The sequence below is a fragment of the Panthera onca genome, chromosome B4 (genome assembly GCF_046562875.1).
Source record: "Panthera onca isolate mPanOnc1 chromosome B4, mPanOnc1 haplotype 2, whole genome shotgun sequence".
Lineage (NCBI taxonomy): Eukaryota > Metazoa > Chordata > Mammalia > Carnivora > Felidae > Panthera > Panthera onca.
In genome coordinates, this window is record NC_138345.1 from 121,965,144 (window position 1) to 121,981,647 (window position 16,504).

Consider the following 16,504-nt stretch of genomic DNA (forward strand, 5'->3'; position numbering starts at 1 on the left):
GTGACACTTGAAAGATTCTGTTGGCTTCTGTTCAAAGAAGTTTATAATTATTAAGCAGTTTTAGTTGTCTAGTTTCTTAAACAGATTTGCAGGTATATGGCAAGTGAGGCAAGGCAAATTTAAAAGAAGTATATTCCAGGAGACTGCTAGGACCCAGGAAGAGGAAGTTTGCATGGCAGCTTAGAAAGAAAGCCAAAAACTCTGTAGTTCATCCTGATACCCAAGAAGCTTGAAAATTAAAAAAAAAGAAATCTTTATTTGTGACTTGTAGGATTTCTATGTCTTCTATCTGAAGTGAGTGATCACTACCTGGATAGTCAGAAAATTCAAGCTTTTATACTAGTGAAGAGGCTTAAAGGATTTCAGAAATACTTGTCTCCTCCCTGTCTTAGAGAGAATGAAATGGTTCTAGACAATAATTCAGGAAGGAAGCAAGAGTACAGATTATAAGAGGGTTGAGGGCCTAGTAAGTGTTAAGACACTGAGTGGAAGAATGTTACACTTTGGAAAAGATAAGAAACAACCTAAATGGAATTACAGGTACAAGACTCTGCTTATGGAGCAGCAACTCATATATATATATAATGTTTATTTTTGAGAGAGGGAAAGAGGGGAGGGGAGGGGCAGAGAGAGGACAGAGGGAGATACAGAATCTGAAGCAGGTTCCAGGCTCTGAGCTGTCAGTGCAGAGCCTGATGCGGGGCTCAAACTCATGAACCGCGAGATCATGACCTGAGCCAAAGTCAGATGCTTAACTGACTGAGCCACCGAGGTGCCCTGCAACTCATATTTTTAAATGACAAAAATATCAAGGCAATTAAAAATGAAAGAAATCCTATTATTGTCCGTAAGAGGTTAGAGAGTTTATGGCATTGTTAATTCCCTTTTGAGGATGCAGAAATGATTATTGAAGGATTTTAGGAGTAGATTTTTATACTGCTGGTATATAATGATTTTTTTTTCAGAAAGACAGGTATTTTTGAGACCATGTTACCTTCCCTTTTGTTAATACAAACAATTCCCTACATTTCGGATGGCAGGCTTCTAAAATTCAGCCTTGACAACATGTAGCAATATGCATGACGGATGACAAACTACTCAGGATAATACAAGTAGCCGAAGTACAATCCATTTGATGATGGATTACGTGGATATTGGTCTTTCTCAACATTAATAACTAAAACTAAATTTTTAGTAGTGGGCAAACAAGAGAAACCTTAGTCACCCTCTGAGGTTGAGGAAAATTGGGCATTTTAATAAAAATCTACAATTTTGGTAGAAAAGTGAAAGGCAATTTCTAATGAAGCTACCCTCTCAAATTGGCTGGGATTAGGCTCCTCCTTGTAGGAAGTGGTCAGATTCAGTTTTCTTTCTATCTAGTCTCTCTGAATCCTGTTTGTTCTCAATCACAGTCAAGGAACTAAACCACCAAAGCAAAATAATCGATTAGAAGACTAAACAGAAAGCAGGAAGGCAATTTACTGTCCGGAAGTATAGAGATACAAAGCTATGTAGATTCTTCCCACATCAGTGACAAAAACTGAAGGATTCAATGGTACAGATTATAATGGGCCTCCAATGATTCTTTTCCACTGCTGTGAGGCATTTTTTTCTAAAGCAAGGTGGTATTGTCATCTGTTCTTTCAGTTAAAGTTACAGTTTTGTAAGAATATGGATATAGGAAGCACAACTAGGTATGCAGATGCTGTTGAAGAACCATATTTTAGGTAATGAATTATGGCATTAAGATGATTATACTCCTGGGAAAGTATAAGCATTCAGAAGAACCAAAAGATTATGCTTAACAAGACCCACATAGGTATGATCAAGGGGCTTTAAACTGAAATCAAAGTATAAAAATAATCTTCACTTAAAACTGAAAGACTATGGGTAACAATAATATGACAGCAGAAAAAATAGAGTGGAAGAACTAGCAGGTAATTATTAAAGAGGAGAAATATAAACAAAGAGAAAACAAATCCAATAGCACCCTTCCTCTCAAAAAGTGTGTGTTTACAGACAGCAAACCTGCAAATCAAAATAAGTAAATCTCAGGGATTGTTAACACTTAATAGAAAGGAATTCATGAATGGGAGCTGGCATTTGAAAGGAATATATTAGAATGTTTTACCACAGACGTGGAAGATACCTATAAATCAATATATATACACATATATGGAGATTCTTAAACGTGGGATAAAGGATCCCCCCACCCCCAGCAGCCAAGTGAGGCTAAAAGAAGGCAATAGTTGTATTATAAAAAGGAGTTTGATCACCTGACCTGATGGAGGATTTAGATCAGCCTTTCATAAAATATGTTGTGAACAAGTACAAGCATAAGATACAGCCTTGGGGCGCCTGGGTGGCTCAGTCGGTCAAGCATCCGACTTCAGCTCACGTCATGATCTCATGGTTTGTGAGTTTGAGCCCTGCATCAGGCTCTGTGCTGACAGCTCAGAGCCTGGAGCCTGCTTCAGAGTCTGTGTCTCCCTCTCTCTCTGCCCCTTCCCCGCTCATTCATTCTCTCTCCCCCTCTCTCTCTCTCAAATAAATAAAACATTAAAATTAAAACAAAAAAATTAAAAAAAAATAAGATACAGGCTTCATGGGGGACATTAGCTATCCAAATGTACCGGCAGCTTAATCTTCCTCAAATCAGAGTATCTGATAAGCTCCTATCACCTTGCTGAAAACTTCATCCTCCAACAGATAAAGGATATAATGAAAGGAAGTGATTTAGCTATTTCATACATGAATTTAAACAAAAAGCCAGAACTGAATTATGATGCAGAAGTGACAGGAACTCTGATAGTGACTGTGCCAAGGAAAGACAATCCAGGGCACTATCAAACATGTAACTACATTTGTGGTTGGATATTTTGACAGTCACTCATGATATTCTTAGGAAACAGGAAAAATGGTAGATTTATGTATGGCTTAATGAGAATAATCCAAAGAATGATTTGTAGATTCATGCAACCTTGAGGGAAACCTCTAGTTGCTGTATTCTTGATCTGGTCCTATAAAACGTTTAAAATCAGTAACTTGCAGAAATGGGAATGCATCTATATGTGTCCAGATGACACAAAGCTGGAAAGGAGAGTTAATATGCAGGATAAAATAGTACATACAATGACTATTGAGTGCCTTCCTGGATAAAGTGTTAAAGTGAATAGAAAGATGAGTCAAGATACAGTAGTTCCTCAGAGAGTTAATATGCAGGATAAAATAGTACATACAATGAATATTGAGTGCCTTCCTGGATAAAGTGTTAAAGTGAATAGAAAGATGAGTCAAGATACAGTAGTTCCTCTCATGGTTCCTTTTCAACAGGGGCAATAAAAATATGTATAAAAACAACAAGATATGGAGTGACAAATCCCATAAAAAAATTAAGTGGTTGGACAGATCACTGAAGGGAGATATTACCTCTAGCTTTATGTGTTGGTGGGTTCAGAAGGAACATGTCAGATTACTAGAATTAGGACATGTAGTAATCAAGAGAAGGGGAATCTAGAATCAGAGGTGGAAAAGCATGGAGCTAATCTTGAGAAGGGTTTGTGGTTTTGTCTGCAGAATGAAATGCAGGATAGGGAGAAGGAAACAAAAGTTGGGTAATAAGATTCTGGGATTCAGGTTGGCACAATAAACTGAAAACAATAAAATTAAATTTAACTTGGATGAACTTGCAGTTTTAGGAAGGCAGTGTAAAGATGTTGCTCCCCTCTTCTTGAGAATTACCCCCAAATAATTAGGCAAAAAGAAATAAAACACAAATACTAATTTTAATGGCTAAGAGGCATATATGAACCATAATGCATGAAAATTAAAAGCAGATAAAAGAGTGATTGATGACTTAGCATATCAAAGGAAGGCCAAGTCTATGTGCCTGAAGAGGGGATACCACAAAGTAGCACTTCCAGAACTTTGGAAATGTTTAGGAATTAGAAGCACCCGTACCAAAGCAAAAGAGAGGCGAAGGACTGAAATCAGGAAAATTGGGGCAAAAACAGGATAAGTCTGAAGCAGAAGAAATTGAGCCCCTACTCATACTCAGTGACGCCAAGTAAAAGGCTGAGGCTAAGTGCCAAGCAATGCTACAGAATTAGTTAAGAACAAAAACAAAAACTCACAATATATTATTTCTTAAATGTTTTCAAATAAATTTTAAATTTATTTATTTAAATTTATTTTGTCTCTCAAAATATTTTAATTGATGTTGTACATAGTGTAAAATATTTTTTAAATAGCTCTTAATCAGAGGAGCTATTTTCAAAATACATATATGCTCTAGCTCCAAGTCCCAAGTTTAGAGATTATTTTTTATATGATGGGAATCAGTAACATGTTTTGACAATGTTTCATGTCTGAAAACCACTGAGCTGGGGTAAAAAAGAAATCTATCACCAAACCTGTCAAAAGGTAAAATGACACAGAGGAAAATGTAGGCATTTTCATTCATATGTAAACACTATATGCCAGGTATCATTCTAGGAACTGAGAGTAGTGCAATACGCAAAACATTCTCTACCCTCATGGAGTTTATATTTTAGTGACAGAAGAGACACAAAGTATGTAAAATACTGGCCAGTTATATGAAGAAAAAAGAAAAGAAAAAACAGCAGGGAAGGGTAAAAGGAATGGGGCCAGAGAGAAGGTAATACTTGAGTAAAAATCTGAAAAAAGTGGAGTAGTGAAACTATCAAGAAACCTGCGGAAAAGTGTTTCCAGCAGAATAGCTGATGTAAAAGGCCTAAGACAGGAGACTGTATATTTATTTAAGGAACATCTGGCTGGAGCAGAGTAAGTGAAGATATGAGATCAAAAGAGTAATAGGGGAGCTAAATTGTATAGAATCTCATAGGTTTGTGAAGGACTTTGGCCTTTTATTCCTAGAGAGATGGTAAGCCATAAGATTAGATAAATGAATATTTAAAGACTCACTTACAGGGGTGCCTGGGTGGCTCAGTTGTTTAAGTGGTTAAGTGTCTGACTCTTGGTTTTGGCTCAGGTCATGATCATGGTTTGTGAGTTTGAGCCTCGTGTCGGGCTCTTCACTGGAGAGCCTGCCTGGGAATTCTCTCTCTTCCTCTCTCTCTGTCCCTCCCCCACATGCACACGTGTGTGTGTGTGTGTGTGTGTGTGTGTGTGTATGTGTGTGTGCGCGCGTGCGTGCGCACACGCACATGCACGCACACACACGCGATCTCTCTCTCTCAAAATAAATAAACTTTAAAAAAAAGTCATTTACACACACATGTGATATATATGCTTCTGAAAAGCAATGAAATTTGTCGAAGTAATTAATAACAAAAATAAAAATGTCAAGGGATTTCTGAGAACCTTAGCTGGCTAACTGTAGACAATTCCTAATAATAGTACCTTAAAGTGAGTATTTAATAAATAATTGTGGAATAAATGGACAGTGAATTTATATTGAAAAGGAAAATATGAGTTTTTGAACTTCTTATAAAATCAGAAGCAATGTATCAACAATATAAAAATTATCCTAACATGTAGTTTTTTATCAAAGATTTCAAGGCATTCTTATAGGTATCATCAAATGGTTGTTCCTATTTCATAGTTTATATGTGTTAGGTAAGAAAAGAGGCTAAATAAAAAGCCTTCCAGAGTCATCTTGAAAGTTTTCCTCTTCTGTTTGAAAGAGTAAAACACAGTTTTTCACAGTCCATACTTTAAGCTTAGCAGAGCTTTACTGGGTTCTAGCTTTATAAATATATTTATCAGGGGCGCCTGGGTGGCTCAGTCAGTTAAGCGTCTGACTTCGGCTCAAGTCATGATTTCACGTTTTGTGGGTTCAAGCCGTGTAGGGCTCTGTCCTGACAGCTTGGAACCTGGGGCCTGCTTGGGATTCTTTGCCTCCTTCTCTTTGCTAGTTCATTACTGCTCCCCTGCTCACACTATGTGTGTCTCTCTCAAAAATAAATGTTAAAAAAAATTTTTTTAAATTATTTATCATAATTCACACTCAAAACTAGCCCTACTTTATTCTGATTAAAGAACTTTATATATTTGCATCTCAAAGTCTGGTTTATTTTTTTCTAAAGCCTAGACCAGGGTTTTTGGCTGCCAATGAAGAATTTTGAACGTGATAAATCCACTTCTTCTGACAGCCAGGAAAAGCGAATATACTTTCTTCTCCCCAGTGTCACTTCTGTTACTTCTAAATGAACAATCTACTCTTTCTGATGTCAGACAGTATTTGTTTTTAAATTATTTTGGTAATAAATAATGTCATGGATATAAAAACAAAACTGGTCTTTAATATTATGACCTCTTTTGCTTGATAGAATTTTATAAATATGATATTTTTTTTAATTAACAGAAAAATGATGAAGAGCTAGCTCCTTCAACCACTGCAATAGGACTTTCCACAAAAATGAAATCAACTTCTGCTGGTACAGACAACTGTAGATATTTTTTGGTATCATACCATGTAATGATTTCTCAGAAAAAAACATGAATTCTGAAGTCATATGATAGTAGAAGCTCTACCGTGAATGGCCAAGAGATTTAGGCTCTTTTCTATGACCAAGCCATTGACAAATGAAATTCAGAATAAAAATAAACTGCACTAGCATACAGGAATCAAGCTAAAGCCATATGATTTAAAAAAGAGTCCACTTTCATTCCTTTGATACATCCAAGATTTGCTATAACTTTATGTAAAGCAAAACAATTTACGTAAATCTATATCCAACTACGTTAATTTGAAGTGTGAGATCAATTTTAACTAGAAAGATTTGACCTCTGTTTACTCTTTTATCAGGGCATTAGTTAGACATAGGAAAGAAGAGTAGAAAACTTGGTCACTCGGTTTAGCAGTTTTTTCAGAAAAAGTAACAACAAAACCTCTAGGGTTAAGAATTTCAAATGAGGCTGCTAGACAGAGAAGACAGACCAAATTAGCTTACCACTTGAACCATTTTGAGATATCTGGCATATCTTGGGTCCTTGGCTACAGTTAAGATATTTTCTGGTGTTACTTCACTTTCCTGTGGTCCAGAGTCTTGTAAACTGTTCTGCTGTAGAGAGTATTGCGTGTAAATCTTTAGACAATTCACAAAAGGGGTCCATTATGTTACTTAAAAAGGGATGTTTCTTATAAATCTAAAGCAATCAATATAAAAAAATCATATTTCTAAATTTAAATACCAATAATTTAATTATGGGATATATGTTTCCAAATATTTACAAATAATTAAATATGATTTCAGAGGAAGTTCCACTTAATATCAACACTATATTGTTCCTTAAAAAATGCAAATATATTCATAGCATTAAAAAATATTAGAATTCTGCTTTAGCTGTCCCCAGAGTATAGATATAGAACATGAATTATAGATGGACATATTATTTTAATGAAACTTCTAAAAAAGCTAATAAAACTATTTGATTTGCCAGTTATTCAACACTAGCAGACAGTGAATTGATTTTGTAGGTATCCACCATCTATAGAATTGAATTCCTCATTTATTCAGTAATCTTATTATAAGTGGATAGTCAATTCTTTTAACATCTTAGAAAGCAATACCTAGAGAATTTGTGGAAGAGTAGCCCATTTCTATGGTAAAATTATCTAGTTCTATATATTTCAGGTACTGATGGAACTATTAATGTTAATACTACTTACAATAAAGAATATAGGGGAACAGTCTTTTTATATAAAAATGCTTTTATCATATAGGCAGTTCTCACTTTGCGTGGTACTGTGTTAAGTGAAAATTGTCCATTTTAGAATCCTGTCTTCACTGAAGTGCAAAGATAGGTCTGTCTGTACACAGTTCTAGATTTTTCTATCAACTTGAACATATGTTTATTTTTGTGAATTCTCACTCATTATCTATATATTAGCTTTACAAGGTAGTTCCTGAACAGAATGAAATTAATTGTATGCCTACATATCTATGCTGAAATGTAGATAAATCAAGAAATATCTTTAAATGTTCATAGTTTTTAGAATATGAATGTGAATTATATATTAAGTTTTCCTCAGATCATTCAAATATAAATTAAACCTGTTGCAAATTCTAAAGCAAACAAAAACATCCCAAATCCCTTAGGTTTCTCCTGTTATATGGCACTGAGTAGATATATGTATTATTCATCTTTAAAATTCATAAATACAAAAAGTCCAAAACCCTTAATTAAATAAAAAATTCAAACATGACCCAAGTATGTTTTTGAAAAACATTATGGACAATAAACTCATACAACAGCACAATGGAACAAATGATAATTACACATGGGACCAATGAATTTCAAAACTCAGCTGTTAACTATGCGTAATAACCAAGATCTCAACAAGGTTTAATTATGTCAGCTCTTACACCTTTACTATTTAAATATCCATTAAATCCTCTATCATATCTCTCAACTGCCCTTCATTTTATTCTCAATCTGCACAATTGGATGTTCTATTGTGAGTAATGATAAGATCTGAACCATGAAATTAAAGTTGCAGAAAAATCAGTATGCAAACCTTAGGTCTTTGACTCATATAGATTAGAGACTGAAATGAATGAATGGTTAAGAAATTGCATTGTTATCCTTTATCAGATAAATTGACTGTAAAGGCAGTGGAAATTGTGTTAAGCAGTACTTAAGTCCATTTCAAAACATTTCACATAAAACATAGCAATAACAATGAAGAAATAAGAAGTTGATTTAAATATTATGAACATGCTGAATAGGTATTTTATTAAACTAATCAACATGCAACTTTGCTACAGTTTTTAAAACTCAGAAAGCCCAAAGAACTTCATAAATTCTCCAAATGAATTAATATATGGTTTTTAAATAAAATTGTCAAAATGTATCAAATCATTCTGAATTTTAGAAAATTTAGCTGTGATTACTTGTAATCAATTTTTTGAGACCTTAAATAGGCAGGATCAACACAACTGCAAAAGTTTTAAAGTACATATTGTAGATAGCATTCATAACACCTGGAAAAATATTCAAAATTAGACAGATACCAGATACCACTTAAAAATTTTACAGAAACATATGACAGCTAGTATCCAACAAAGAATAACTACTAGGTAAAGTGAAAACATTTTCTTAATAATTTTTATACATGCCTTATTTTAGAAAAAGCATGGTCCATATTTAATTGAAAGGGCCTTGTAAAGTTAAACTCCTCTAACATATCTGGATTCCTTCTTGTATATTATACATATTCCAATGGTCATCATAGTGAAATTTACTATATAAACTAAATGGATGTTAAATTTTCTAATATCTAATTGTTAAGTAAATGGTCGTCTAATTCATTCTCCAAATATGGGCTATAACTAAATTTATGCCTTCTCCCACAGCCTCGTACCATATGTGTTCAGTATATTTAATGAATTCAACACAGGTGCTGGAGACAGTGTAGCCTAGCAGATAAGAGCTAGGACTCTTGGCACCAGATTGCCCGCACTGAAATTCCAGCTTTTACACTTATTTTCTGACCCTTGGCAAGTTACTTAACCTCTGTGTACCTCATTTCACTCATCTGTAAAGTAGAAGTGTAAAGTGAAGTTATTTACTTCACAGGGCTATTGTGAGAATTAAATGAGTTAATTTCTGAAAAGCGCTCAGAAGCACACCTGGTAGGTACACAGTACGTACCCTCCACGTGTTAGTCATTATCATCACAGCCAAAGTAATCATAACCTAAAAAATATCCTGTGAAAAGTATCTCCACATACAAATGCAGAATCCCACATAGATAAGAAGTCTATTTGTTCAGTATCACTAGACAGATCACCATTTTAGTGATTATTTTATTTTGAATTTTAATACCCCACTGAGATACACTAGAGATCGTCTGTTCTGCAGCAATGAGAATTTTTATTCCTTGAAATAAAAAGTAATATAAAATTGAAACGTATACAGAGCATAAAAGAACATTAAGACATAAGAACCAAATGCAAAGTGTGGACCTTACTAGGATGCTGATTTGAACAAATCAACTCCAAACCCACACTTTTTAGATACGTGGTATCTATAGATCAGTATCTCTCAAATTTTGAGAGAGACTACAAATCCTCTGGGGATCTTATTATGCTACAGATTCTGATTCAACGGGTCTGGGATGGAGCCTGAGAGTCCGTGTTGCTGACAAGTCCCCCAGGTGATGCCCATGCTGCTGGTGCCGGGAGCATACCTGGAGTAACAAGGGGTTAGATGGTACTTGGGAATTACTGTTAATTATACTGTGTATGATAAACACATTGTGGTTATACAAGAAAATGCCAGAACTTTCCAGAGATGCTCAAGGAGTTACACAGTGGTGAAATGGTATGATGCCCAGGATTCACTTTAGCAAGTGACAAAAAAGATAGATGAAGCAAATGTAACAAAATCTTTACTGGAGAATCAGGGTGGGTAATGGACATTTAAGTATTCACTGTACTATTGTATTATTGTGTGTGTTTGAAAGGTTTTATAATAAAACATCTTAAAAGTACAATTATTATAATAATGTAGGAAAAATGTCCACAATGAACTTGAAGAATATTATTATGCTCGAGATTTTTTCTAGTCCTATAAATAGTTTCTCTTTCATAGGCAAGGAAAATATTAACTTCAGGGAGCCCTTCAAAATAACAATAAAACAGCTCACTTCTTTTCAAACCTCATTTTCAATCTTAAGGGGTTTAAAATCTTACTATTCAAAGTTTTACATCTTCATTTAACTTCTTCCTTCAAACCTGCTGCTAGGTTTATCTGGTTTAACCAAGACAAACTGTTCGTGTTTCCTGGAACTCAAATACTTACCTGTGATTTCTCTGCAGTGGTTTCAGAATGTGATTCATTTGTGATACCAGTGGCGCTTACAGTAGAAACTTCAAATGTAACATCATCTAGGCCTGGGATAGATGACAACTGAGAAAAGAAAATTAATGTTGGTATATGAGGATAAGATTAGCCGCTTAAACACCGTAAATTTCTAGGTGTATGTGTTTTTGGTTTTTTTGTTTTTTTTTTTTTTTTAACGTTTATTTATTTTTTTTGAGACAGAGAGAGACAGAGCATGAACAGGGGAGGGGCAGAGAGAGAGGGAGACACAGAATCTGAAACAGGCTCCAGGCTCTGAGCTGTCAGCACAGAGCCTGACGCGGGGCTCAAACTCACGGACCGTGAGATCATGACCTGAGCTGAAGTCGGACGCTTAACCGACCAAGCCACCCAGGCGCCCCTAGGTGTATGTGTTTTAAATAGCAATCTTAAGTTTTTAAAACTATAGAAATAAGGTTTGTAAAATCTCATCTTTGGTGTCTGAAATTCTCCATGCCATTAACTATTTAAAAGTGAAAGTCATGCACAAGTAAAATATTTATGAATAATTTATCATTAATCTAACTTAGCTTATAGCCCTTCTTTTCCTGGGAATTATTTTTAAAAAATGTAAGGGATCCTAGTGCAAGGAATAAAAAGCAAGGGCTTTGGAGTCAGATTGTGTAGGTTTAAGTCATGCTATGTGACCTTCTATAAATCTCCCTAGACCTCAATTTTCTCCCCTGTAAAGTAGGGATAAGAAAACTTACCTCACAAAGTTATTGTAAAAAGATTTTTATTAAACATGCTTTGTAACAACAAAACAACACACACACACACACACACACACACACACACACACACACAAAAACAATCACACACAAAAAGTCCTTTGCAGCACATTTTAAATTTGAACGATCTGGGAAATGACAAAACTCTTGTCATCACATTTTAATGACTGACAGCCCTTTTTTTTCTTTCTTTAAGCATTTATCACCAAATGTTACTAAAATGTGTTATTTTTCATATACAAAAGGTAGGTATGTTGTCAGTGGTTATATATTTCAGGCTGGATCTGCAAGATCCACGCCAACCCACTTTTCTGATTTCTTTCTGATATCAGTGATAGATATTTGTCAGATGTTTGGCTGACTTTAGGGATTAATTTTATGGTTATGGAAATAATTAAGGTTATGGAAATGATTAAAGTTAACTTATCTACACAGTAACTTAACTTGTGACCATGGATTCTAACTCAAGAATTGCCCAAACATTAAAATTAGACACATACTCATAATGAAGAATAATGAAAAAAACCAATGGTAATAAGGTCTGAAACAGCAATATTCACTGAGAACTGCTGACTGATGACAATACTTAGCATAGTGGTTATGGCCCAAATAGTTATAAGTAGGTATGGCTGCTAGGAGAGTACCTTGAACATGGTCAAGGCCAGGTATCCTAAATTTTCCAAGCTACAGAAACGTGCTGAGAGAAATATAGTGGCTGAAGTCCACATGGTGTAGAAAGTACGACCTAGACATTCTAATCCTTATGCTAAAGATGTCAGCCATTTTACTTCCTCATAAATATTCAATAAGCATTTTTTCAGATCAATTTTTTTTTGAAAAAGGACAAAGTCACAAAAATATACTCATGTCTCCAGTATTTTATAATCAGGGAAAACACAAAACCTGCACATTTTCAAATCAAAACACTCTATTTTTGTTAGTTCTATTGTGTAATTTCTGACCTCAAAACTGGTATTCTTCATTAGCATTCAATATATTTGAATACAGAAAATAGTGATATTTTCTCCAAATTTTGCTCTGGAGACATGTGAACTTTTATTAATTTGTACTGTGTTATCAAATGATTACTATTGAGATAATTATGAATTTTCCATCAAATGAACTATATAGAACCAGCCCAATTTGTTAACATGTTATTCACATGCTGTTGACTAGAATAATGAAAGAAATTTCAATTCATGTGTATATTTAAACAGACTCAGGTAATGGTTCATAGTAAGTATCATTTCCTTTGCAATTATAATGAATTAAAAACAAACACAAAACACTGTACCACCTCATGGATGCAGGAGCTAAATTGAATTCATTCCCAATTTAATTAAAGTTAAGTATGACTGAGAAAGTTGGTATATGCAGAAAATTTATACTATAAATTATTCAGAAATACAAACCTTTGCATCTAAAATATTTAGAGTTGTTTCAATTTGCTGGATACGAAGAGAAAGGTCTGCCAGTTTCTGGAAAAGAAAGATCAGAATAAAAGAACAAAGTCTGACTGAAATGAGCTGTTAACAAGGGTTAACAAAGGGCAGATTTGAAAAAAACAAACCCACGATGGTTTAAATATTAGTCATTTTCTAATATACTACACTTTTACTTACATGAGTAGGAATGGGAGCTCAAGTAAGTATTTTTGTAACCTCCATTAGCATGCTTCATGGCTACTTTATAAAATTATATTCACAGATAAGCAAAAGTTATATTTTCAGCCTTATCAAACTCATCAGAGCCATATTCAATCATTGGAATCAGAAGGTAAACTTCTTCCAGGACAGAGTTTTTTGTTTACTGCTATATCCCTCATGCCCAGAGCAGTACTTGATACTTAACAGGAGTCTAATAATTATTTGTTGATGAATGAAGGAATTCTTCATAGAAAAGAAGAATAAAAATTAGCCCAAGACAGCTTGGAACAAGATCTGCCTTTATAAGTTACTTAAACACTTAAGTATATACAATTAGTCCCAAATTTAAATTTTTTAAGTTTGAAAATTAAAAGAAGATGAAATTAAAAGATGAGCAGTTCATGTTGGAAAGAAGTAAAACAAAGAGAAAAAATTAGAGTACTAAAAAGCAAAAGGAATCAACCTACCATCAAAATCCAAGATAAAAACAGAACCAAACGCTTACCATGCTCTAGTTATTCTGTAGAATTAAATTACCCGTGTGTGTATATACACTATACATAGCCACACAAGTAAAAGTAACACCATAAAATATGATCCATAAGAGCATTTATTTAAAACTCCCGAAACCTAAACATTATTATATTCAGTGACCTAGTCCAAGGCCGTTGGCCCATTGACAGTTGGCAGATGTACAGCATCCTGACTTCTTTCTGGGTTATTATCAAGATCCTGACTAACTCCCAAGCAGAATTTTAACACTACAAGCAATGGTCATTTTGCCCACATTTAGAGGGGAAAAAAAACTGCAATGCAGTCACAACGTAGTTAGAGCTTCACAAGACATTTTTAAGACGAGCATCCTGGTATCTACAAAGCTACAATTTTTTATTCTATAATAATTTTTTATTTTATAATGTTTAGTTCCAACATTACAATCTAGTTTTAATGGCACTCAAAGCTTTCATTTCTTTTAACTTTGATTTCTAGCATTTGTTCATATAAGTCTTTAATGTAAATACAAATACTGGTTTACAAAACATATGAATGAATTCTCCAAATTATAAGTGTTTTCCTGGAAATCATGAAAATTACATTTTATGCAGATTTCATCAGTATTTTATAGAGAAGCTTAGTAACTGCAGAAATCCTACAACAAATTAATTTGTAAAGTGAGATAATTTCTAGCTTATTTATAAATACATGCATTGGTTTGATTAAAGTGAATACAGAAAAAGATGAATTAAAAATTGTTTAGATATATAAATGCACTTAAAAAATTTTTTTTAATGTTTATTTATTTTTGAGAGAGACAGACACAGACTGTGAGCGGGGGAGGGGTAGAGAGAGAGAGAGACACAGAATCTGAAGCAGGCTCCAGGCTCTGAGTGTCTGCACAGAGCCCGATGTGGGGTTCGAACTCACGAACCGCAAGATCATGACCTGAGCTGAAGTTGGATGCTTAACCAACTGAACCACCCAGACGCCCCCATATAAATGTACTTTTAAGCAATAATCACCAGCATTGTAAAGGCCCCAGCATCCACCTTATATGCTACACCGTATATGCAATGTATCATTTGAAATCTCACACCAGGGGCGCCTGGGTAGCTCAGTCGGTTGAGCTTCAGACTTCGGCTCAGGTCATGATCTCAAGGTCAGTGAGTTCGAGCCCCAAGTCCGGCTCTGTGCTGACAGCTCAGAGCCTGGAGCCTGCTTCGGATTCTGTGTCTCCCTCTCCCTGACCTTCCCCCGTTCATGCTCTGTCTCTCTCTGTCTCAAAAATAAAAAAACATTAAAAAAAAATTTGAAATCTCACACCAAATGCAGAAAGTAGGAACGATTATCATGCCAATTTTAAAGAACAGAAAACTGAGTTTTCATACAAGTAAAAGCATCTGAACTTAAACACTCCAAATCGAGATACAAAGATAGTAACTATCTTTCAAAGAAAGAATTTTTACATTGTTTGAAAGAATCATACATTGTTAGAACATGATGCCATAGACTCTAGGTGATGATAATGTGTCAGTGTACATTGTAACAAATGTACAACACTGATGGGAATGTTGATAATGGGGGAAGTTGTGGTCGGTGAACTCTGGGAGGCAAGGAGCACATGGGAACTCAATGCTTTCTGCTTAGTTTTGCCGTAAACCTAAAACTTTTCTTAAAAAAAAAAAAAAAAAAAAAAAAAAAAAAATATATATATATATATATATATATATATATATATTTAAAAATATGCACACCAAGATGGAAAATTCCCAGGCACTGCATAGACAGAAATTTTGTTATTCAAATCTAGTAAGTAATCAATCCATTTCTCACAAAAACTAAGATGCTACTGTGCTTTAAAAAAAAAAAAAAGGTATCAAATTATTCTGATCTAATTTCTAAAATAGATGTTATTTATCTGGAATTATTTTTTTAATTTTTTTAATGTTTATTTTTGAGAGAGAGAGAGAGAGAAAACATGCTAGCGAGCGTGAGCGGGGGAGGGTCAGAGAGAGCCAGAGACACAGAATCTGCAGCAGGCTCCAGGCTCCAAGCTGTCAGCACAGAGCCCTAAGCACGGAGCCCGATGGGGGGCTAGAACCCATGAACCTTGAGACCATGACCTGAGCCTGAGCTACCCAGGCACTCCTATCTTTATAAGGATTTAAAGCAAACCTGAAATGCCTTGATTTGGGACAACAGGGTAATTTGCAAGGTACCTGAAGTTTGTCAGATAAACTGAAAATTTCTTGATTTATCACCCACCTACTTCTAAAGAAGTGCATTTCATTAAAGTGAAAAAAAAAAAAGATGAAATAAATATGGAGTTAATAGTTGAACATGGAAACAAAAATAAAATACTGTGGTTTTTCAGGTTTGTAAAATATCCAGTTTGCATATCCAGGTCTCAAAAAGAGAAACAACGTTTTAAAATAATGGATCCCTTGGTATATCACACTGGGTCGATTATCTCCTATAAGCCAGAAAGGGAAGCAATCAGTGGTTTTATTAAGCTTCATCTGACACTTAAACCCAGCAGTTGTAAAAGTTGTAGCAGTAAATATAGTTTTTAAGCAAGATTATTTGAAGGTTAAGTCTGATGGTGGGATTAAAAACTGGATGCAGAAGGTAAGCACTCTAAAATTTGTTACGTTATATGAGAATCCCCAGCATTTTTCCCTATTCTTAAAGAATTTAGAAAAAAACCAGTTTGGAATATTTAAAAAATGATTAAAAACTCAGTATTCTACACATGTTACAAGTCTGAGTCAAAATAAC

At 34.5% G+C, this 16,504-nt stretch overlaps 1 protein-coding gene across 3 annotated transcripts in view; it reads right to left on the reverse strand.

The window, feature by feature from the left end:
- WASHC3 (WASH complex subunit 3) overlaps positions 1-16,504 on the reverse strand; it is a 47,215-nt gene that overhangs the window by 26,847 nt on the left and 3,864 nt on the right. For 2 of the 3 annotated variants that reach the window (XM_060656599.3, XM_060656601.3), the window contains exons 3-5: positions 12,995-13,060; positions 10,792-10,899; positions 6,936-7,046 (exon numbers count right to left, since the gene is read on the reverse strand). In XM_060656599.3, the coding sequence (XP_060512582.1) occupies positions 6,936-7,046; positions 10,792-10,899; positions 12,995-13,060 (285 nt within the window). The remainder of the gene's footprint in view (positions 1-6,935; positions 7,047-10,791; positions 10,900-12,994; positions 13,061-16,504) is intronic. The other variant, XM_060656600.3, reaches the window with a different exon arrangement.